General features: G+C 65.2%; 2 protein-coding genes across 4 annotated transcripts in view; one reads left to right on the top strand and one right to left on the bottom strand.

The window, feature by feature from the left end:
- DYNC1I1 (dynein cytoplasmic 1 intermediate chain 1) overlaps window positions 1-4,868 on the top strand; it is a 111,072-nt gene extending 106,204 nt beyond the window's left edge. Inside the window, 1 exon segment of the mRNA XM_056800685.1 lies at window positions 4,505-4,868. Coding sequence (XP_056656663.1) covers window positions 4,505-4,615 — 111 coding nt within the window. The 3' untranslated portion in view covers window positions 4,616-4,868.
- Window positions 4,869-6,622: 1,754 nt separating this feature from the next.
- Window positions 6,623-21,862, bottom strand: part of SLC25A13 (solute carrier family 25 member 13) — a 47,510-nt gene continuing 32,270 nt past the window's right edge. For all 3 annotated transcript variants that reach the window (XM_056800609.1, XM_056800608.1, XM_056800610.1), the window contains 11 exons: window positions 21,194-21,287; window positions 21,016-21,100; window positions 20,118-20,202; window positions 19,775-19,933; window positions 17,125-17,177; window positions 16,959-17,039; window positions 11,214-11,354; window positions 8,040-8,178; window positions 7,526-7,684; window positions 7,164-7,254; window positions 6,623-7,078 (listed from right to left, as the gene is read on the bottom strand). In XM_056800609.1, coding sequence (XP_056656587.1) covers window positions 6,895-7,078; window positions 7,164-7,254; window positions 7,526-7,684; window positions 8,040-8,178; window positions 11,214-11,354; window positions 16,959-17,039; window positions 17,125-17,177; window positions 19,775-19,933; window positions 20,118-20,202; window positions 21,016-21,100; window positions 21,194-21,287 — 1,271 coding nt within the window. In that variant the 3' untranslated portion in view covers window positions 6,623-6,894. The remainder of the gene's footprint in view (window positions 7,079-7,163; window positions 7,255-7,525; window positions 7,685-8,039; window positions 8,179-11,213; window positions 11,355-16,958; window positions 17,040-17,124; window positions 17,178-19,774; window positions 19,934-20,117; window positions 20,203-21,015; window positions 21,101-21,193; window positions 21,288-21,862) is intronic.

The raw sequence follows: 21,862 nt of genomic DNA, 5'->3' as shown, positions 1-21,862 counted from the left end.
GCTGGCTGAGGCCCTTCCTGGATGGTCCGTGATCTGAAAAGCCGGCTCTTCTCTTGGAGGGGCAAACGATGGGGGGGGGGGGCCTCCTTCACGGCAAGCCCCCCCCCCATGGAGGGCTGTGCTGGGGTGGCAGCCCCTAGATGGTCCTGTGCTCCCCCTTCCCCTCCGCACCTCCCAGAATGCCCTGCAGTGGCCAGGCTGTTCCGGGAGCCCCCCTTCCGGTCCTGTTCTGGGGAATGGCTTGGAGCCACCGGCCGGGCGCCCTGCAACAATCCTAGGCACCGAGGGGTGCTCGAGGCCTACCTTTGGAGGGGGAGCACGGTGGGCTGCACCATTCACCGGGCTCAGCAGCCGGTCCTCCCTCCATGGCCTGAGGGACCGGAAAGGCGGCTCCGCGGGGTTCCTGGACCAGGAAGATGCTGGCCGGGCAGCCGCTGCCGTGGAGAACAGACGGGCAATCTGAGGGGGGAGAGAAGGGGAAGCCTCAGGGCCCCCCCTTTGGGCTGCGCGGGGATGTAGAACATCACGGAGACCCCCCAAGAACTGGGGGGGGGGCGCAGAGCCAGGCCCAGAGGCCGGAGGTCCCGGGTTCCAATCTGGCCTCAGAGCCTTCCTTGCTGGGTGACCCTGGGCCAGTCCCTTCACCTCCGTGGCCCAGCGTGGACCGTTCCCAGCAGGATGGAAGCAAAGCCGGAAACAAAAGCCGAACCGGAGCCCCTCGGGCTGTGGGTGCGAGTGAGCCCGTTCACCGGGCAGACAACTGGAGGCGTTTCTTCGCCGGCAAGGAGGCGGCCAGCAGGGCCCGCGGCTGCGGCCTGGGTTCGACCAGTGTTGGGCGGCGGTCCGGAGGGGCGGGGGCTGCGCGGCCGCTTCTGCTTCTGTCCGGCCTCCGGCCTCCTGGGGGTCTCCCGAGCTGTTTCCTGGGAGGGCGGGCGGCTTTCGGGCAGCCAGGAACGCCGGCTCTCCTTCCCACGGGCAAACGGGGTGTCGGGGCCCTCGGGAGCCCCCGTGTAAAGTGTGGGCTGAGAAGATGCCCAGAGGCGGCCCGGGGGGCGCCGGGGATCCCCGAGGGGGCTCCGAGGGGTCCCTTAATGAGGAAAAGGCCCTTCGCGGCCTCGTTCCGGCCGATAACATCTCGCGCAGCTCCGGGAGCCTCGCGGGGGCGCCGGGCCGGCCGCGTGGTTCTCATTAGGCCGCCGGCCGGCTGCGCTGTCGGGATAAACAACGTTATCTCGTTAGGGCGGCCTTGATGCCGACCATCTGGCCCGAGCGGCCCCCAAGCCCGGGTCCGAGCCGGCCCGACTCGCACGTCCTCTCCGGGCGGCCCAATTAGGCACGATTTATAGTTTGCTTAGACGGGAGCTAATGAGCGCGGGGGGGGGGGGGGGGCGTCCTCTGATTGAAAACGCTTGTGCCGAGTCTGTGGGCTCAGACTGGATCCGCCCCCGGCTTCCAGGGGCTCAGAGCGGGGCACCGAGGGGGGAGGCCTCGCGGCGCGTGTCCGCACTTGCTGGAGCAGCATCCAGGCCGGGGTTGCGGGAGCCTGTGTGCGGGGGGAGGGGAGGGGGACGCCTGTCCTCTAGCTCTGTGTCCAGGCTGGCTGCGCCGTGCATCCTGGGCCGAACAGGGCGGCCCGTCCCATCCCTGGCTGCAGGAGCGCCACCAGCCTTCCCGGCACCCCCATCCTGGGCCTCTGCCGCTCCCGGCACCCTCTTGTGCGGCACCCTGAGAGCTTGGGCGTTGGAGGATGGGGAGGGGCCCGTGGGGGCCCCGGGGGCTCCGGCAGAGGGCGGAGAGAAGTCACCATCCGTGTGGAAAGGGGGCGAGGCTAAGCCGAGTGTGTGTGTGTGAGGCTAAGCCGAGTGAGTGTGTGCGTGTGTGTGAGGCTAAGCTGAGTGAGTGTGTGTGTGTGAGGCTAAGCTGAGTGTGTGCGTGTGCGTGTGTGTGAGGCTAAGCCGAGTGAGTGTGTGCGTGTGTGTGAGGCTAAGCTGAGTGAGTGTGTGTGTGTGAGGCTAAGCCGAGTGTGTGCGTGTGTGTGAGGCTAAGCCGAGTGTGTGTGTGCGTGTGTGTGAGGCTAAGCTGAGTGAGTGTGTGTGTGTGAGGCTAAGCTGAGTGTGTGCGTGTGCGTGTGTGTGAGGCTAAGCCGAGTGAGTGTGTGCGTGTGTGTGAGGCTAAGCTGAGTGTGTGCGTGTGTGTGAGGCTAAGCCGAGTGTGTGTGTGCGTGTGTGTGAGGCTAAGCCGAGTGTGTGTGTGCGTGTGTGTGAGGCTAAGCCGAGTGTGTGTGTGCGTGTGTGTGAGGCTAAGCCGAGTGAGTGTGTGTGTGCGTGTGAGGCTAAGCCGAGTGTGTGTGTGCGTGTGTGTGAGGCTAAGCCGAGTGTGTGTGTGTGAGGCTAAGCCGAGTGTGTGTGTGCGTGTGTGTGAGGCTAAGCCGAGTGTGTGCGTGTGAGGCTAAGCCGAGTGTGTGTGCGTGTGTGTGAGGCTAAGCCGAGTGTGTGTGTGCGTGTGTGTGAGGCTAAGCCGAGTGTGTGTGTGTGAGGCTAAGCCGAGTGTGTGTGCGTGTGTGTGAGGCTAAGCCGAGTGTGTGTGTGCGTGTGTGTGAGGCTAAGCCGAGTGAGTGTGTGCGTGTGTGTGAGGCTAAGCCGAGTGAGTGTGTGCGTGTGTGTGAGGCTAAGCCGAGTGTGTGTGTGTGAGGCTAAGCCGAGTGTGTGTGCGTGTGTGTGAGGCTAAGCCGAGTGTGTGTGTGCGTGTGTGTGAGGCTAAGCCGAGTGAGTGTGTGCGTGTGTGTGAGGCTAAGCCGAGTGAGTGTGTGCGTGTGTGTGAGGCTAAGCCGAGTGTGTGTGTGTGAGGCTAAGCCGAGTGTGTGTGCGTGTGTGTGAGGCTAAGCCGAGTGTGTGTGTGCGTGTGTGTGAGGCTAAGCCGAGTGTGTGTGTGTGAGGCTAAGCCGAGTGTGTGTGTGTGCGTGTGAGGCTAAGCCGAGTGAGTGTGTGTGTGTGTGTGAGGCTAAGCCGAGTGTGTGTGTGTGTGCATGTGAGGCTAAGCCAAGTGTGTGTGTGTGTGTGCGCGTGTGAGGCTAAGCCGAGTGTGTGTGCGCGTGTGAGGCTAAGCCGAGTGTGTGTGTGTGCATGTGAGGCTAAGCCAAGTGTGTGCGTGTGAGGCTAAGCCGAGTGAGTGTGTGCGTGTGTGTGAGGCTAAGCCGAGTGAGTGTGTGTGTGCGTGTGAGGCTAAGCCGAGTGAGTGTGTGCATGTGTGCATGTGAACCTAAGCTGAGTGTGTGTGCGTGTGAGGCTAAGCCAAGTGAGTGTGTGTGTGTGCGTGTGAGGCTAAGCCGAGTGTGTGTGTGTGAGGCTAAGCCGAGTGAGTGTGCACGCGTGTGCAGAGCTAAGCCGGGTGAGCGTGTGCATGTGAAGCTAAGCTGAGTGTGTGTGCATGTGAAGCTAAGCCGAGTGAGTGTGCACGCGTGTGCAAAGCTAAGCCGGGTGAGTGTGTGTGCTGAGCGCAGGGGCCGGGCTGAGCCCCTTTGCCGCCCCGAGCTTGCTGCTGTCTCGGGCCAGGCGGGCTTCCTCCCTTCTGCGGCCGGCTCCCCCGGAGGAGGGCTGTGAGCGTGCGGACACGGGCACACGCGTGTCTGTGTGGGTGGGTCGCCTCAGGCCTGACTGCACAGGAGCAGAGTGGCCTCCCCCAGGATCGAGGCACCAATGTGGCCTGCATTGTGGAGGAGAGAAGGAGGAGCGAGCCACGGGGGGGGGGGGGGGGGAGAAGAGAGGAAGAGGAAGAGGAAGAGAGGAAGAGGAGGAAGAGAGGAAGAGGAGGAAGAGAGGAAGAGGAAGAGAGGAAGAGGAGGGGGAAGAAGAGAGGAGGAGGAGGAAGAGGACGGAATCGCTCCCACATCTCCGCCCCGTGGACAGCTCTCGTGGCCCGCGCCGTGGCCTTCCTTCCCTCCCTCCCTCGGAGGGGCTTGGGAGGGTGGCGAGCGGGAGCCAGGGAGCCGCGGGCTCTGGCCGGCCTGCTTCGGCCCTCCCTCTTCTCCCCCTACAAGCCAACCAGGAGCCCTTGGCTGCCATCTTTGTGTGGCCTCCCTCCCGGCCCGGCCAGGCATTGGGGCTGCTGGAACTCGGCCACAGGCGGGAGAAGGCAGCCCAGTGGTCAGCAAGAGCCAGATCCAGCCTGGGAGGCCCTGGGCCAGGCACTCAGCCCACCTGCCTCAGTTTCCCCATCTGTAGCAAGGGAAGACTGACGGGGCGGCCCAGGAGAACGCCTGCAGGTCCTTCTGCTGGAGACTGGGGGGTGGGGAGCCCCCGGGCCTCTGCTGTCCAGGCCCCTCCTTCACTCAGCCACAGAGAGGGCGCCCCCTGCAGGGAGACACAGACACGGAGGGGAGGGGGAGGGGAGGGAGAGCACGGAATTGTGGGAAAGGAGGCTGGAGCTCAGGGCATCGCCTGTCCGAGGTCAGCCGGGCCGGAGGGCCGTCGGGGGCGACTCACCGGCTCTCCGTTCGGTTTTGCAGCTCGCCGTCCCCCACAACGACGAATGGAGCCGCCTCGCGCGGACCCTGGTGGAGATCCGGGCGAACCGGGCCGACAGCGAGGAGGAAGGCGGCGCCGAGCTGGCCGCCTAGCGGGGCGCCGCGCCCCGCCCCGCCCCGCCCCGCCCCGCCCCGCGGCTCCTAGTCCTCTGCAGTCCCGTAGCTCGAGCCGTCCCGAGCTCCAGGCCCGTGGCGGGGGCTGGATCGGAGGCCGTGCCCGAGCCCGGCCTCCGCGGCAACTGCAGCCCGGCCTGCCCCGCATGCACGGCACGCACCGCCCCCAGCCTGGCCCGAGTGGCCGCTTCCTGAACATGACCCGGAAGTGCCAATAAAACGGACAAAAGCAGTTCTGTGGCTTCTGTGTGTCTGTGGCTTGGGGGGGGGGGGGTGGCCGGTGCTCTCCTCCCCCACAGCCCCAGGCGCTGACCCCAGATTTGCTCATCCAGCGCCCCCGACACGCGTGGGGTTCCGTGGCAGCCCCCCTCCCCCTCCCGATCTCTGGGCCACCAGGACGGCGGGGGGGGGGGGGGGGGGCATGGTGGGGAGTCAGACCTTGCCCCCCGCCCAACGGGAGCAGCAACACGGCGCTTTGGGCTGGAGATGGAGCCGGCTGGGCTGCCCTCCAGGCTCCCCCCCACCACAGGTGCCACGACAGGAGATCCACGTCTCCCCTGGGCCTCACAGGGCTTCCTGGAACCCCCCCACGGCCTGCGGGATCCCAGCCACACTCTGGCTCCTGTGAGGGGTTAAAAGGGGGCGGCTTATGGGAAAGGCTGGACTGGATCATGGACAGGTCGGGAGAGATTCATTGTGACCGTTTACTTCTGAAGTGCAGGAAGAGTGAAGCGAGGAAGCAGGGGGGGCAGGGGGGAGGGGGAGGGGAGAGACAGACAGACAGACAGGGAACCCTCACAGGAAGTTCTTGGCATTTTTAAGACTTTCTTCTCGTCACTTCCTGTTTGACAGCTGAAGTTGGGGGGGTCACTCAGGTGTATGTGGGGCATTTGGTGATGGAATCTAGAAGGGGGGGTCGGACAGTTCATTTAATCTTCACCCCCCCACTGAGGCTCCAGAAATGGTTCCTGGAGGGGCGCACAAGGGACACGGGGGGGGGGGGGGGGGGGGGGGGAGGGGCAGAAGAGAGTCCACGCCAGGGAGTGACTGGCTCAGGGTCACCCTACTAGGAAGTGCTTGAGGCCACCCGGAACCCAGGAGGCCCCGTCCCCGGGCCTGGCTCTCCCCCCACCTCCCTGCCCGTCCAGGGTGGCCCACATGTGGGCGCTCACGAGTCACTTTGGGAGCAGCGTGGGGGGGCCGCGGCTCCTCCAAGCTCGTGGCCACAAGCCCCCGTCAGCCTGTGTCTGCTCTGGGCCAGCCCCTGCGAGCAGCCTACCCGGGAGGGGGCTACTGGGAAGGAGCTGCCCCCCCAGTCTTTGCATGGCGGCCTCGCTTGTACCCCCTTTCAAGCCCCCCCTCAGAGCACCAGCAATGAAGTGAGGGCGTGCGCAGCCCCCCTCACCCCCACTGGCTCATCCTGCGTCCCGGCAGACCCCACGGTCTCCCCCTCTCATCCGGGGAGTCCCCATCCCTGGCCGCTCCTTTGTGTTGCTTCGTGGGGTCCCTCCCAAAGCCTTTTGGGATGGCTCGATGGGTTGGGGGTGCAGCTCCACCAACAATGCACAGGTGTGCGAGGCCGCCAGGTGGCAGAGCGCAGAGAGCTCAAGACTAGCCCGAAGTCTGCGAAGGGCTCTCGCCACAGCTGCGGGGTGGCGCCTCGGCGTGGCTCCCCTCAAAGCCGGGGTTTTCCCTCTGGAAGCTCCTGCCCAGCCCCGACGGGCGACGGCGGCCCTTCCACACTGCCCGGAGGCTCGGGAGGACGTGGCGCCGGGCCCTGGCGGACAGACTGGCCAGCAAGGCCCCGTTTCGGCCCCGAAGCTGGCTCGAGGGCAGGGAGGCCCCGGCCGAAGGCTTCCCCGACCCCCGTGAGGCTCTCGGGGGGCCCCTGCCCGCTCCGCTGGCCCCGAAAGCCGCTCGGCGCCCCCGTCACGCCCCGTCCGAGGGCTCGTCCGTCCCCCCCAAGCAGAGGCGGACCGGCCGGCCGGCTGTTAAAAGGGTTTATTTGCCTCCAGAATAAATAGGCAGCCCGCCGAGGCCCCGGGATCGGGGACCCCCTTCATCTTGGACATGATTCGAGGTGAGGAGGCGGCCGCGGGGCTCCGAGCGCCTGCCCGGCGCGTCCCCCTTGGGGCCCCCGAGGAATCGCGGCAGGAACTTCACGGGATCCGGCGCAGGAAGGCCGAGCGCGCCGGCGTCTACGTCGTGGTCATGATCAAAGCCTCGCGGAAACGGGCAGGAGACGGGAGGGGGGCTCCCTAAGGCTCGTCCAGGGCGCAGGGGCCGGGGGGGGCCGGCTTGAACCGAGGCAGGTAAAGCCCGAACTTGTTTTCGATCCCCGCAAACGTGCTCGCCGCCAAGCGGTAGCCGCCGAGGTGGTCGGGGCCGGGGCCGGGCCGGCTGGGCCCGGCGAGCGACGCCGGCTCCGCTTCCGCGGCCTTTCTGAAAGTGAGACGGCCGTGAGCGCTGCGGATCCCAGCGGGGCCCGAGAGGCCGCCGGGACCCCCTGCCCGGCCCCCCTACTCACTCGCCCCCGAAGTCCACGTAGAACCAGCGCTGCAGGAGCTCGTAGGTCAGCAGCGTCACCCCAAACTGGGGCGACGAGCGGAACATCCGGGCTGGGGGAGAGAAAGGGACGGCAGTGAGGTCGGCGAGGCCCCCCCGGTGCTCTCCCGGGCCCCTGCCGTACCCCCTAGGCCCCCCATGCCCCCCCAGCCCCCGCCGTACCCCCCACCGTACCCCCGGCCCCCCCCCGTACCCCCGGCCTCCCCCGGCCCCCGCCATACCCCCAGCCCCCCCAGCCCCCCCGTACCCCCGGTGCCCCTGCCGTACCCCCTAGGCCCCCCCATACCCCCCTGGCCCCCGCTGTACCCCCCAGCCCCCCCGTACCCCCGGTGCCCTTCCACAGGGCCCTCTGGCCCTCCTCCCGGACGATCTTGTAGAAGCAGTCCAGCACGCCGTTGTAGGTGGTCTGGCCGGTGCGGGCGGCCACCTGCAGCCTGGTCTTGATCACGTCCGCGGGCGTCACCAAGGAGGCGGCCGGCACGCCTGCGGGAGAAGCACAGGCCGTCGGGGCGCCCGGCCCGGGGAGGGGGAGCCCCAGCGGAGGAGCGAACGGGGGAGACGCGGCCTGGAGCGGCTCCGGGCCGGGGGGGGGCGGCCGGGCTCCTCTCGGCGCCTTCTGAGCTCTGGAATGGCGACGCCCGATGCTCCCCGCCTGCCCGTCCGTCCGTCGGAGCTCCCCGAGACCGAGCGATGCGAGGCTCCCCCCAGAGAGGGCGGCGAGAAGCTCTGCCCCCCCGGCCACACGTGTGTCATGCTCTTCGCGTGTGCACACACGTGTGCTCCTGGCAGGGCAGGCCGCTCGACGGGGGCCGGAAGGGGCAGCTGGGGGGGCACTTACCAGCGATGGCGCCGGCGAGGAGGAGGCTGCCGGGGCTGATGCGCCCGTCGTCATTGGTGAAGCTCGCCTTCAGGTGCGCGTAGCAAGGGAAGTAGATGGCGGAGAAGGGGATGTCCCGCAGGAAGCACGCCTTGGCTCCCTGGGAAGGGGGGACGGGAGAGGGCGCCGTTCGGGCCGGGGCCTGCGCGGGGCGGGGGGGGGGGGGGACACCCCCGACAGAGCCGCGCAACAGCCCCAGGGAGAGGCGCTGCGCGAAGGCGCCGGATGGGCCAGCCTGGGGCCGGGGCGCCCCGCTGCAGCCTGTCCTGAGCAGGCACCCAGAAGAGCTCAGAGGGCCCCCCGGCTCTGCCCCCCTCACGGGCCAGCCTCGAGACCCTCCCTCCGAAGTGGTTCCCTGGAAGGGCCTCCAGGGTGCGCCCTTTAGCCCCCGGGAGCGAATTCGAATCCTCCCTGCCTTCCTGAGGGGCCCCCCTTTCCTCGGTGCCCCAGTCCCCGGGGGCAGTGAAAACCTCTCGGCCCGGCTCCCGAGGAGGCCCCGAGCCCCCCTGTCCGTCCGTCCGTCCACCCCGCTCGGCTGCAGCAGACAAACAAGTAGCGGCTTCCCGGCAGGCCAGCGAGGGGGTAATTAGGCTCACAAAGGCACCTCTGTGTCGGCCGGGCCGAGGAGCCAGCCGGTCTGGGAGCCCGGGCCGGGCCGCCTCCTCCGGTGAATGCGCATTGTCTGGCTGGGGAGCGGTGCCAGGCCGGCCGGGCCGCGGCCTGCCTTGTCTGCCCAGGTGATTGAAGGGCTTCCCGGCCGCCCCGGCCCCCTCCAGGTGCAGGATTTATTGGGCGCACGTAATTGTTGGTTTGCTCCCAGAGCCTCAGACAATAGGCAGCGGCCCTGCCCGGCCCTCCGCATTCTTCGGGCTCTTTCCGAGCCATTAACCCTGGGCTCCGGGGCTGGGCCGGCCCGGGACACGCAACGGTGCCTCCGGAAAACGCTCCTCTCCCGCCCTGGCGGGAGCCTCCCTCCCGGCCCTTCCCCAGCCTGGGTTCTGAACGTCCTTCTGGCCTGGAGGGGACCCTGGGGCCTAGCACCCCCCCCCCCCGACTGAGGCCACGTAGGCAGGAGGCGAGCCAGGAGGAGCCCGTGTGGGCGCTTCCACTCCCGAACAGGGATCTCGGCCCGCCAAACCCAGGGCGGCAGGAGGAAAGGGAGTGCGAGCCCCAGGCCGGGCTCTGTGGTGCCAGAGGTCTGGCCTGGGCTTTGCCCTCTCCTTTTGGGGGAGGCACGATCTGGAACGGACCCAGGGCTGAGGGCCACTCAGGGAGGAGCTCCAGAGGTGCCGGTGAAAAGGCGGACAAGGAGCGGAAGGCTGGGAAGGCTGCAGGGGGCCAGGCGTGCTGGGAGGCCAGAGGAGGAGGAGGAAGCCATCGAGCACCCTCCAGGCGAGACAGCACAGGGACGTTGTGCTCCCTAGAGCAGACAGAAGGATCTCCAAGTGTGGTGGTGCAGAACCTCGGCTCTGGAAGGCTGGCACTCAGCTGGCATCTGTGATGCCGGGAAGGGTGTGCTGTGCTCAGCTCTCCGGGTGGGCAAACTCCAGCCCCCTCGGAGGAAGGATCCCGGTGCCGCAGCCCGCAAGGCAAGGCAAGAAGAGGGGATGGAAAGCCAATCTACACCTGGGGCCTCCCATCAGCCTTCTCTGCCTCCCACCTGGCCTGGTCCCTTTGCCCAAGCCACCCCACAGCTACCCGGAGGTTCCCTGACCATGAGGCCGCCCTCCTGGCCCATCTTATTAGCCATCCCTTCTGCCTTCATGCCCAAGCCGCCACACAGCTGTACTGATCCCTGCGGAGGCTCCTTGATATACATTGTGTCCATCTCGGCTACACTGTAGCCACCCTACAGACACTCCTCTCCCCCGCACAAGGTGTTCATAGGGCAACAATGTAACAATGCATGCATCTTGTATAGACTGCCTTTGTTCTCTGATCCATTTCTTCAGCCGCACCCCCTTTCGCCCTGGCCCCAAGTCAGTGCTTCCTCACAGCTGGCTGAGAACTGCCCAGGAGAACAGGACAGTCAGCACCCCGAGAAAGCGGCAGCAGAACCCCAACATTCCCTCCGGAGCTACAGTAACACGACGTCTAAAGTCCAGCATGAATCTGGAAGTCCAAGCGAGCAAAGAAAGCAAACCCCCAGAGTTCTAGTGGTCACGACTCCCCAGAATCCCTGAAAGCAGAGCTTCCAAAAAGGGCACCGCTTGGCCCTTAGGTCAAGACCTCCTAGAAGGGGGGGCAGCTGGGTGGCTCTGTGGATGGAGAGCCAGGCCTGGAGGCCGGAGGTCCTGGGTTCCAATGGGGCCTCAGACACTTCCTGGCCAGGTGACCCTGGGCAAGTCCCTTGACCCCCATTACCCAGCCCCGGCGCCAACACACAGTATTGACCCTAAGACGGCAGGGGAGGGGCTATGAGAGTTCCTAGAAGGGACAGAGCAAGGGGAACCCCCAGACTTGTCCAAGGAGAGGAGGGCCAAGAAATGAGTGGAAAAGGAGCAAGAGCAGCCTGGCCCGGGAGGTAGGCGAGACCAGAAGCAGCGGCAGCGCGCCTCTCCTGCTGCGTGCAGGCCCTCCGTCCTCTGGCACGACCACCTGGTCTGTGGCGGCGCGGACCCTGACGGGCTGCCCAGGACCAGGCGGGCCGTGCGGCCTTCCTTCCCTCCCGGATCGTAGGGCCCCAGAGGAGGGGGAGGGAGCCCACGAGCCCGCCCCCGCCCCAACAGGGCAGGAGGAGCCCCTGCACCCCGCAGGGACGGTGCTCATGCCATTACGCTCACGGGGGGCCAGTGGATGGAGAGCCGGGAGGTCCCGGGTTCCAGGGCCTTCCCCGCCGGGTCATCCCCCCCTGCCTAGCCCTGACGGCTCCCCTGCCTCGGACGGACCGCTGCGTTACGGCGAGGCCGCTCCGGGTGACCCTGCGCGGCGCAGAGCTGACGACTGAGACGGGAGGTCACGGGGGGCTCGTTTGGCTACGGGGAGTGAAGACGTCTTGGGGTCTCTGAACAGGCCCAACGACCCCCCATCTCCGAGCGCCCCGTGGGTGGGAAGGGACGGCGTGCCTGATGAAAGGGCTTGTCAGTGCTTGGGGCAGGATCCGAACTCGGGAACCAGCCCCCCCCCCCCCGGTACCTTGTAGATCCCGAAGAAGCCCAGGTCTCGCAGCACGGACAGGGCGCTGACGCGAGGGCCGGTGGTGATCTCTCCAGCCACCTGTAAGCGGATCTTGACGATCTCCAGTGGGTTGGTGAAAATCACCTGGGAGCCTCCAGCCTGGAAGGCAGAGGGAGACGTGAGAGAAGGCAGACCAGGGAGGGGGCACAGCCTTGGCAAGCGCTGGGGGCTGCCGTGCCTCCGGCTCCCTGTCCTGAGGTTCCTCGCAGCAGGGGCGAGGACGCCAGCGGGCACAGGACGAGCCGCCCCGGTCGCGGTATGGCAGGAACGACGGCTCCGCTGGGGAGGGGTCCGAGCCCCCCGACAGGGAGCACCAGAGCCGTGGGCTGCTGCCTCGCTCGCTCCGCCCCGGCACCCAGTGAATGACCAGGGAAGGTCAAGGGGGGAAGAGAAGCTGCGTGACGGCGGCAGACGCGCTGCAGACCGCCTTCTGCCATTCCAGGCAGGCCGGGGGGCCTCCGCCTCCGATGGCGGCACGAGGACCCAGTGGGCTTCCCGGAGGCGCAGCAAAGCGAAAGGCGCAAAAGGGCGAGGGCGGCCCCCCGGGGACGCTCTCCGGCACCGGCCGAACAAAGGTGCCCCAGCCACTAAGGCGGACCTTTGGGCGCTTGCAATCCAAGATGGCCGCCGGCGGCCAGGCACAGCCCTCGTGCCGGGAGCAGGTCTGAGGGAGGAGGCGGCCCCGGCCATGTGCCAGGCACTGCGCTGAGTGCTTTCGGGGCATTGTCTCATTTGGCCCTGCCACGACGCTGGGAGGCAAGTGCTGCTGGCAGCACCATTTTACAGCTGAGGAAACGGCTAGCCAGTGTGTGAGGCAGGACTTGAACTCAGGTCTCCCCAACGCCAGGCCCAGCGCCATATCCCCTAGCGAGATCAAGATGTTGTGCCATTCAGGTGGGGGAGGGGAGAAAGGAGGGAGAGAGAGTGAGTCACTTGGCACAAGAAGTACCTCCTAGGAAGAGTGGCCTGGAAAGAAAGAAGGGAAGGTTGAGGGTTTTCTGTCAAAAACAACCGACCTGGAAAACCGATCAAAGAGAGAAATCAGGCCTCCCTGGACTGTCAGAAAGCAGCTGAGCCTCCACATCATTCCACGAAATGGACTTTGTGGGGCTTGGCAGCCTAGTGCCCCAGCGGCAAGAGGGCCTTGGACACGTTCCAGCGGTGTGACCCTGGATAAGTCACTTAGCCCCCGTTGCTTAGCCCTTACGTCTCTTCAGCCTCGGAACCAATACCCAGGATTGATGCTAAGATGGAAAGTGGGGGTTTAAAATAATAATACAAAAAGAAATGGACTTTCTTCTCTCCGTTTTCTCCCCCAATCTAATCCCCTCAAGAACAAGGCCTGGCTCGCTTTCCTATGCACGTCACAATTTTTCCGCTCATTCATTCACAAATTGCCCAGATCTTTGACCCAGAGGGCGGAGAGAAACAGGAAGAATCCAAAAGGTTCCTCATAAAAAATACCCCCAAATGAAAGTTCCCATGAATTTCCAAGCCAAAGTGTGGAGCTTTCTGGGCAAAAGCCAGCCAGAACCAAGACCTCCAAGCAGCCAGAGAGAATAAACGTGGAGGAGCTGCAGGGTGGAGCACACAAGATTTAGCAGCTGGCACTGCGAGGGAGCAGGGAGCCTGGAATAGGCGAGGCAAACAAGGGGCAGAGGATCTAGCGTCACAGCCAAGAACCTGACAGTTTCCAGGAGCCCCTCTCCACAGCATAACCGACGCTCATCAGGGACTCAAAGCCGACCCGAGACAGCCATGGGGGTGAGGCACGATCGGACTCCGAGGCCAATTAGAAAACCCTCCATGCCCTGGTCCCTTCATCCCTCACCCAATCCTCCTCCATGACACCCATGTGGGTCTCCCACGAGGCACTCCAGCCCCCGCCAACTCTCCCGCGGACTTCTGGCAAGCCTCCGCTCAAGCTCCACTTTCTGCAAGAAGCCGGATCCCCTGCTCCTGCGGGTCACTGTGCCACAGATCTCCTCTAGACACAGTGCTTTGCCTGCTGTGCTCTCCAACAGACCATAAACTTGCCAAAAGCGGTCTCTTTCTGCTTGCTGATTGACATTCATCTGGCAGCAGTAAAATTTCCATTGTGTTGGTGCAGCCTAGCCATGTGCAGTGAATATCTTAGCAATTATTTCCTGTAAAGAGTGGCTAATGATCATGTACCCATCATACAGCTCTTTAGTATGCCTTGGTAGGCGAAGTCCCAGATCTTTTGTGGTCCTGATGTTCTTAATGAGGCAGCAGGAGTGGGACAAGAGATGCCATTTTGTATGCGTGAAACTCAATGGCCAGCTAGGGGGTGCAGGGACTTAGTCAGAAGACCCTGGGTTCGAATATGTCCTCAGACACTGACTAGCTAGGTGACCCTGGATGAGTCACTTGGACCATCTTGCCTCAGTTTCCTCAACTACAAGATGGAGGTTGAGGACAAAGCAAGATATTGTCATGGCATGTAAATGCTGGGGATTCTTCAAGGTTGGGCTGTGGCTGGAACACGAGTGCTTTAAGGGAGTCGGGAGAAGTGAGGCTGCAAAGTAGGCAGGAGGCACACTGTCAAGGCTTAATACGTCCACCTGAGTGAGGGCCAGAAGTAGGCTAGGAAGCTGCTTGAGTTAAGAACCTCTGACTTCGGAAGCGTTCCAGGCCCTCCGCAGAGGCTAAGAGCCGAGCCACGAGGGGCCTCAGGGCACAGGGGATGAGCCCAGGGGAGGGGCCTGGAGCCCCTGAAGTTTGGTGGGATGAGGAGGAGGTGCGAAGGTGCCCAGCCTCTGGAGGGGTCCTGTAGCTGTCCCATCAGAGGCGCCACCGAGGCTGTGCCCTAGGCAGGAGAGCAGAGCCGCTCTAAGCGCGTGCCCTTTTACGGCCCTGGACCAGGAAGCTGCTGACTGCCATGAGGCAGAGGCTTGGGAACGGGTCCACCCGGCTAGCGTCGGTTCTTCCGTGTGAGAATCCAGGGGGCTGGACGTCTGTCCGCACCCCCTGCGCAGCCTGCCGGAGACTTTAGGGACACCCACCCTCGTCTGTGGCCCCCAAAGGGCCCTTCCTCCTCCTCTCCCAGAGGCGGCGCGCACAGTCCTCGCGCAGCGCCCAGCGGTCGGCCATCCCAGCCGGGGTTCTTGGGCCTCAGCAGACTCCCGAGAGGTGGCACGGTGCGGCCTCACGGGCGGCTGCTCCGGGGCCAGGGCACCTCCATGCTGGGCAACAGAGCCGCCACCGGCTGCCCCCAAAGCAGGCGCAGCAAGGCCGTCCCCGAGAGGGCAGAACGTCAGCCACGGAGGGCAGGGACGGCTCAGCTGACGCCAGTCTCACCACTTCGCACGGTACCTGGCGCGTCCCGCCAACCAAACGCCCTTTGGTTTTACGGAGGGGGGAGGGAGGGGCTCCCCCAGAGTCACCCAGCTATTCCGGGCCTAGGTCAGGATTCGAACCCAGGTCCCCCGATGCCAGTCAGTCGTCAGGCTCTCTGAAGAACTTTAGCATCGAGCGGGAGACGCGGGAGACGCTGGCCCAGGACCACTCGGCGTGGAAGAAGGCTCTGCGCTCACGTGGTTTGGGTCCGGTTTGCTGTGGTCAGTTAGGGACAAGGCGGGCGGGAGGCCCAGGTGCAGAGCGCTCGAGCGGGCGCCCAGGAGGCCCCCGAACAGGGGAGCCATTCAGGGTTCGAGGGGAGGCTGAGGCCAGGCCGGAGGCGGCGTCCGTCCCGAGAGCGTCTGCAGGCCCCAACGGCTCGGTCTCCCCGCGCTCCCCAGGCACAGGCGGGCAGGCAGGGAGCCCTTCGCAGTCGGGCGCGTGGCGGGCTCCGTGGAACGTACTCCGCCTTCCAGGGCTTTCCTGAGGGGCGCCTGCTAGCGAGAGCCCGCGGCGGCCCCGCAGTCTGCTGGGGGTCGAGAGGCTCCTTCCTCGAGGCGCCCTGCTGGGCCTGCTGGGCCGGCGATGGTGGGACCCCGGCCAGACAGGAAGCCGGGCTCCAAAGGGGGGGTGCCGGGCCCCAAAGGGGGTGCCGGGCTCCAAAGGGAGGGTGCCGGGCCCCAAAGGGGGTGCCGGGCTCCAAAGGGAGGGTGCCGGGCCCCAAAGGGGGGTGCCGGGCTCCATAGAAGGGATGCTGGGCTCCAAAGGGGGTGCTGGGCTCCAAAGGGGGGGTGCCAGGCTCCAAAGGGGGGGTGCCGGGCCCCATAGAAGGGATGCTGGGCTCCAGAGGGGGTGCCGGGCTCCAAAGGGGGTGCCAGGCCCCAAAGGGGGTGCTGGGCTCCAAAGGGGGGGTGCCAGGTCCCAAAGGGGGTGCCGGGCTCCAAAGGGGGGTGCTGGGCCCCAAAGGGGGTGTGCTGGCCTCCATAGAAGGGATGCTGGGCTCCAAAGGGGGTGCCAGGCCCCAAAGGGGGTTCTGGGCTCCAAAGGGGGGGTGCCCGGTGCCAGTGGGCACAAGCAGGCGCAGCCTGCAGGGCCAGGATTCGGGGACGTGGCGGCCGGCCAGTCAAGGCTGGGGCGTGCTTGGGGGGGGGGACAAGGACCGGCTCCCGAGACGCAGGGAAGGAGCCGGGGCAGCCCCTGTCCAGCCTCGGCGCCGCCGCGTCCCCCGGGCCTGTGCTCCCGCTTCCAGAAGCCGAGGCAGACGGACGGCCCGGGCTCCCGGGGGCGGGCAGGCGCTGGGCGGGGAAAGCAGGAAGAGAGGCTCGGAGGGAGCCGGCGGAGGGACCCCGACGGGTCTCAGGGGCAGAAGGGCAGCTCCTTCCCCCTCCCTGACGGCAGGTGGTGAGCTCCCCGTCAACTCTGAAGGAGCCCAGCAGAGAGCTGGAGGAGCAGCCGCCGGCTTTACCCCGCGGGCCCTGGGGGTCGGGACGGACGCCCTTTGGAGCTCGCAGGAACCGAGGGCTGCCCCAGCGCTTGGATCGGGGGCAGCAGGGAGGGGCGCAGGCGAGAGGCGGCCTCAGACAGGATTCGGGGCGAGCGGCGGCGCCGCGTCGAGTGCCTGGCCCGGGGCAGGCGGCCCTGCTCGGTCTCCTCCGCGGGGCTGGGGAGGCCTGAAGGAGGCTGCCGAGGTGGGGGGGCCGCCCGGCCGTCATCGCGGCGCCACATCTGGAGCCTTTTCTCTCCCGGGTCAGGCTGGCCGGCCTCGCAGGGGCCTCCCGGGAGGCCGAGAACCGCAGCCGGCAGGCCAGGAGGGAGCTCGGAGCCCACCCGGGGCCGCGGGACAGCCTGGACGGGGCCGGAGGAAGGAGCGGGACGGCTTCGGCCCCTGAAACCGGAGCCCCAACGAGCCCCCGTCAGAGGCGCCGGGGCGGCTCCTGCCTCCAGAATGGGCCAGACCGAGCGGGAAAGGGGCCTCCGCCCTGCTTCGCCTTCTGTCCGTGAGCCGCCGGTGCGGGCCGGCCGGGGCCTCCCCTCTGACAGGCTCGGGGGGCCGGCCGGGGCCTCCCCTCTGACAGGCTCGGGGGCCAGGGATGGCTGCGGGGGGCTGCCCTGCCGTGGACGCGCTCCTCAGTCGAGGGAGCCAGGAACGGGGGGGCCCCGTCGGGCCTTCCGCAGCGGCGCCTGCACTCGGTCCCCGACAGACGCGACGGGGCTGCATCCTGGGCGGACGTCCCAGGCCTTGGCCCGGCAGCGCGAGGCCTGGGGGAAGGGAGGACAGGGCCGGCCGCCCCGGCCAGCGCACGCTTCCCCGTCCGTCCCCGGAGGGACCCCGCGAGGACTTACGCAGCCGCCGGCCAGGATCTCTGCCGCCAGCGGGATGGAGCCGTCCTGGTGCTGGAACTTGTCTCGGACGAAATCGTTGACCTGAAAGACAGGGGGGCGGCGAGCTGAGCGGCCTGGCCACGTGGCACCCCGTCGTGCCACGCCATGCCCGGCCACGCGGACTCACCGTGAGCTTGATGGCCTTCTCCGGGGCCACCCCCAACAGCTGCGGCAACAGACCTGAGGACCAAAGAGCACAGTGAGGAGGGTGCAGCCAAAAGGAACGGGGAGCAAAGACTCCCAGCGAGGGGTCCCAGGGCAAATTCGAGCCCCTTGTGTTCTGGGTTCGAGGGCCTCCCTTGAGGGGACTGAACCCCAACTGACTGGCACCCACATCCCTGTGAGGGCAGCCTGGCACAGCCCCTAGCACGTAGCAGGGCTTCATGAAGGCTCGCTGGCTGGGCAGCACCGAAGACGCAGGACGACGAGGAGGCGGCCGACGTTGGCTCCCCCAGCCCTGCCCGGCCCCTCAGGTGGGCAACTCTCCAAGAAGGGAGCTGGGCACCCCGGGGCCCGGCCCGGCCTCCCCTTCCCCAGTGGGTCAGCCTGCAGGCAGTCCGGACTGCTGCACCTGTCAGGAGCTCTGAAGCCCTGAAGGCGCTGATGGCGGACTGCCGAGGTGGTGAAGGCAGAGGCAGCCAGCTCATAGCAGGCAGGGTGGGAGGGGGTGCTGGGAGGCGGACCCCAAGCTAGAAGAAGACGAGAAATGGGTGCCGGGGAACCCCGAGGCGCTGCTCGGGCGGCTCGTCGGGGGCCACGCCGGGGGCCACGCCGGGGCAGTGACGCCATCAGTCGCCTGGGGTCAGAGACCTTCCACCGAGGGCGGGGGAAGGGGAGCAAAGATCAAAAGGCCTTTGAAGAGGGGGAGGGGCCGGACAGGGAATGAACAGTCGCCTTGTTTCCACAGACAGACAGAGCTGGGGGCAGCAGGGACCCACCCAAGGGGGGTTGGAGGAGGCGCCACCAAAGCCTCGTGTCTCCTGATCCCCTTAAACTACCAGTCAGAAGCCAAAGCTAAAGGACGTTTCGGGCTCATGTGGCCTCGGCCCCTCCAAGGTGGGGGTCAGGGCTGGCTATCGGAGACAGAGCTTAGGGCAGGGAGCCTCAGAAACAGAGAAGCCGGGGAGGTGTGGGCAGCGCTGGGATTAAGGAGAGTCATCGTGGCACAAAGCAGGTGGATCCAAGCCAGAGGAAGGGCTCAGCCCGCAGGCCTGCTGTGCAGGAGCAGACTCGGGTGAGCAATAAGAGTCTGCCATAGTTTCCAGAAGAGGCCACGTCCCCAACTCGTTATCTTTGCCCCGAAACCCTCTCGCACCTTCTTGATTACTGCCAAAGGCAACACTACCTTCCCAGTCATCCTGGACTCCTCTCTCCCTCCCACTGCCACATCCAGGCTGTTGGCAAGTCCCCCATTTTTGTGACATCTCTTGTGGATTTCCTCTTTCTAGCATCTGTTGTGGACTTCTCCTTTGAGATACGTGAATTTTCCTTTCATGACATCTTTCGTGGGTTTCCTCCTTTGTAATATCGCTTGTGAATTTCCCCTCTGAGAGATTGCTTGTGGATTTCCTCTGTATGATATCTCTCGTGGACTTCCCCTTTGTGACATGTCTTGTGGATTTCCTCTGTGGCATCTGTTCTCATTTGAGATATCTCTAGTGGATTTCTCCCTCAACACATTTCTTGTCGATTTCACTTTGAGACACTTCTCCCCTGAATTTTGCCTTCATCCTGGATTTCTCCGTTGAGACACGTCTCATTGATTTCACTCTGAGACCCCTTTCCTGGATGTTTCCTCGGGATAACTTTCTTCAATTTCGCCTCTTCTCTTCTGATATGGCTCCGACCTCCTCACACTGTGATCTGCTCCGTGCCTCCAGTCTCGCCTCCATTCGGCCAAGTGATTGTCCTCAAACTCTGGTGGCTCCTCAAAGCCTATTGCTTCCAGGATCAAACAGAATCTGCTCTCCCTCCCCATCTTTCCATCATCTTCTTACACCTTCCTTCTCGATGCAGTGACCGCTCTGCAACACGGTCCAGGGAGGGTCCCCTCCCCCTCGAATTCTGAAGCCTGCAGCGACCATTCCCCACTGCCCACACTTGTTTGCACGTCACCTCCTGTCACCTCCTCCGTTAGGCTGGGCCCTGGAGGGCAGCCTTTATCTTGCCTTTCCTTGCACTCGCAGCTCTTAGGCCAGTGCCTGGCACCCAGGTAGGAAACTAGGGACGGGTCTGCCCAGGTCGGCCGGTGCCGAGCCCAGAGAGGGGGGATCCTGTGCTCTGGCCCCATGGAGAGCCCCGGGCCCCCCACCGCCCAGGCCGAGACCGAGACCCGGGGCCCGAGGCCCGAGCTGGGCAGGGAGGGGAGACGGATGCTCAGACACCACAGACAGCTCCTGGGTCCCAGAGCTCCAGGTCGGGCCGTGCCGCCCCATTTCCCATAAGCCCCAAACCCAGACCCACCTGGAGGAGGAGCCGTTCCCAGGACCCCAGAGCACAGACTCTGAGCGACCGCCTGATCCGGCACGTCACCATTCCTCAGCCTTAGACCCTCCCCCCCTCCCAGGGTTGGAATCGGGAGCCTTTAAACACCTTTCGGCGCTACCGTGGGGCCCAAGCTCCCTGAGGGACTTCTCGGGGATGGGCCGGCCTGGGCCCGGCTCTCTGGCTCCGGAGCCTCGGGCCCTCGACCTCCCCGGATGCCCGGCGGGGCCCAAAGGGGAGAGGAAAGGAGGAAGCTGAAGCACTCCCCGGAGGGGGGCCGCGGAGCCACTGACCTCGGTAGAGCCCAAAGAAGCCTTCGTAGCGCAGCACTTTCTGGAAACAGTCGAAGCTGTTCTTGTACATCAGCTCTCCCACCAGGGAGCCCGTGGAGCGCTGGTTCTGCATCCTGGTCTTCACCAGGTCAATGGGGTACACGGCGGTGGCTCCCACGGCTGCAATGCAACAGCAGTCACGGGAGGCGGGGGGGCAGGAGGGTGGAGAGGCCACGGCCGCGACCCCGTGGGGCAGGGCGCAGCCAGGCGGGCGCAGGGGCCGCGGGGGGGAGGGGCGGAGGGCGCCAGGGGAGGGGGGGGGGAGGGGGGGGAGGGAGAGCGGGCGTGTTCATCCAGGACTGACCTCCGGCAACGGACCCCAGGGCAAACCTGTAAGCAGACTCTGCTACCTGGAGGTAGAAGGGCCGATGGGATCTTCCCAGAATCCTCTGGAGGGACGAGGATGCACGCAGAGCCGCGGGGCGGGCAGAGAAAGGAGGAGTGAGTGCACCCCAGGCGGCTCTTGCCTCGGCCTCACCCTGGAGGCGGCTGCCCTCCCCCCGGTCAGGCTCCGGCTCGAGAAGCCTGAGAGCGAGAGCCCAGGATCCCCACTCGGGCCACCTCACAGCCAGGAGTCCGGAGGCCCCAGGAAGGCTGCTTCGCCTCTCTGCCTCGGTTTCCTGGGCCTCCTGGGGCCCTCCCAGCTCCTTTCCTGGCAGGGAGGCGCTTCATCCACATTCTTTCCCCTCCTCCCGGGGGGATCAGCGGCCAGACCTTCCCTGCGCCCTTGGAGGCACCCACAAACTGTCCCCTGGCCCACGGGGCCACTGGGGGCCTGGTCTCACCTGGGAAGGGCTGGGCTTCTCCCTGCCTACAGCCTTCCTGGAGCCAGGCAAAGGGCAGCTGTGGGGAGCCTCAGAGGGCCGACCTCGAGCCCCCTCCACCTCCCTGAGGGGCTCGGTGCCCTGACAGGGGGGGGGGGGGGGGCTCCCTCCCCGGCCTCCGCACTCCCCTCGCCAGGGGCTCTCAGAGGGCCGAGCCTTCCTCAGGGCTGCCCACCGTGGTCACACCGGTGTCTGCAGCTCGACGGGAGGGGGGCCACTTACGTTTCAACGCCACCCCAGCCGTCGAGGGCAGCCTTTCCTCTTGAGAGCTAACAGCTGGGAGAGTCCGGGGGTGCCTCGTACCACAGGGAGGGCCCCGTCCCCTCTGAACCCCGGGGCCTGGCCGCCTCACTGGCTGGGGACCCGCAGAACACCCACCTGCTTCTGGGCTTCGGTCAGCCTGGAGGGCAGGGACTCCTCGACAACAGGAACGACCCTCTCGATGTCAGCCAACGTCAGGCGTCTGTGGAGAAAAAGAGGGCCTTGCCAAGGCTCTGTACCACCGATCGCCACCCAGGGCCACTGATAAGACTTAAGAACCCAAATCATGGCGTACCCTCGTGGCTCGTGGAGGTCGGCCAGCTGGAAAAGGATGTTCACCTCCATGGGCGTAACCTGCCCAAACTTCTGCGCCGCCAAAGCAAACTCCTCTGGAAGAAAAGCAAGGCGGGGGCGGGGAGAAGGGGGCCATCCTCAGGCCTTTCTGATGCACTGGTCTGGTTCACCCCCCACTTCCTTTTTTCTCCTTTAAACATTTGCTAAATAGTATTATTGAATAACAACCCTACCCACTATTTGATAAAAACTGCTGGGAAAACTGGAAGACAGTGTGGGAGAGATTAGGTCTGGATCAACACCTCACACCCTACACCAAGATAAACTCAGAATGGGTGAATGACTTAAACATAAAGAAGGAAACTATAAGCAAATTAGGTGAACACAGAATAGTATACATGTCAGACCTTTGGGAAGGGAGAGGCTTTAACACCAAGCAAGAGCTAGAAAGAGTCACAAAATGTAAAATCAATAATTTTGATTACATCAAATTAACAAGTTTTTGTACAAACAAACGAATGCATCCAAAATTAAAAGGGAAGCAACAAACTGGGAAATAATCTTCATTACAAAAACCTCTGACAAAGGTCTAATTACTCAAATTTACAAAGAGCTAAATCAATTGTATAAAAAATCAAGTCATTCTCCAATTGATAAATGAGCAAGGGAC

The sequence above is a fragment of the Monodelphis domestica genome, chromosome 5, assembly GCF_027887165.1.
Source record: "Monodelphis domestica isolate mMonDom1 chromosome 5, mMonDom1.pri, whole genome shotgun sequence".
Lineage (NCBI taxonomy): Eukaryota > Metazoa > Chordata > Mammalia > Didelphimorphia > Didelphidae > Monodelphis > Monodelphis domestica.
This window is presented reverse-complemented; position numbering and strand designations above follow the sequence as displayed.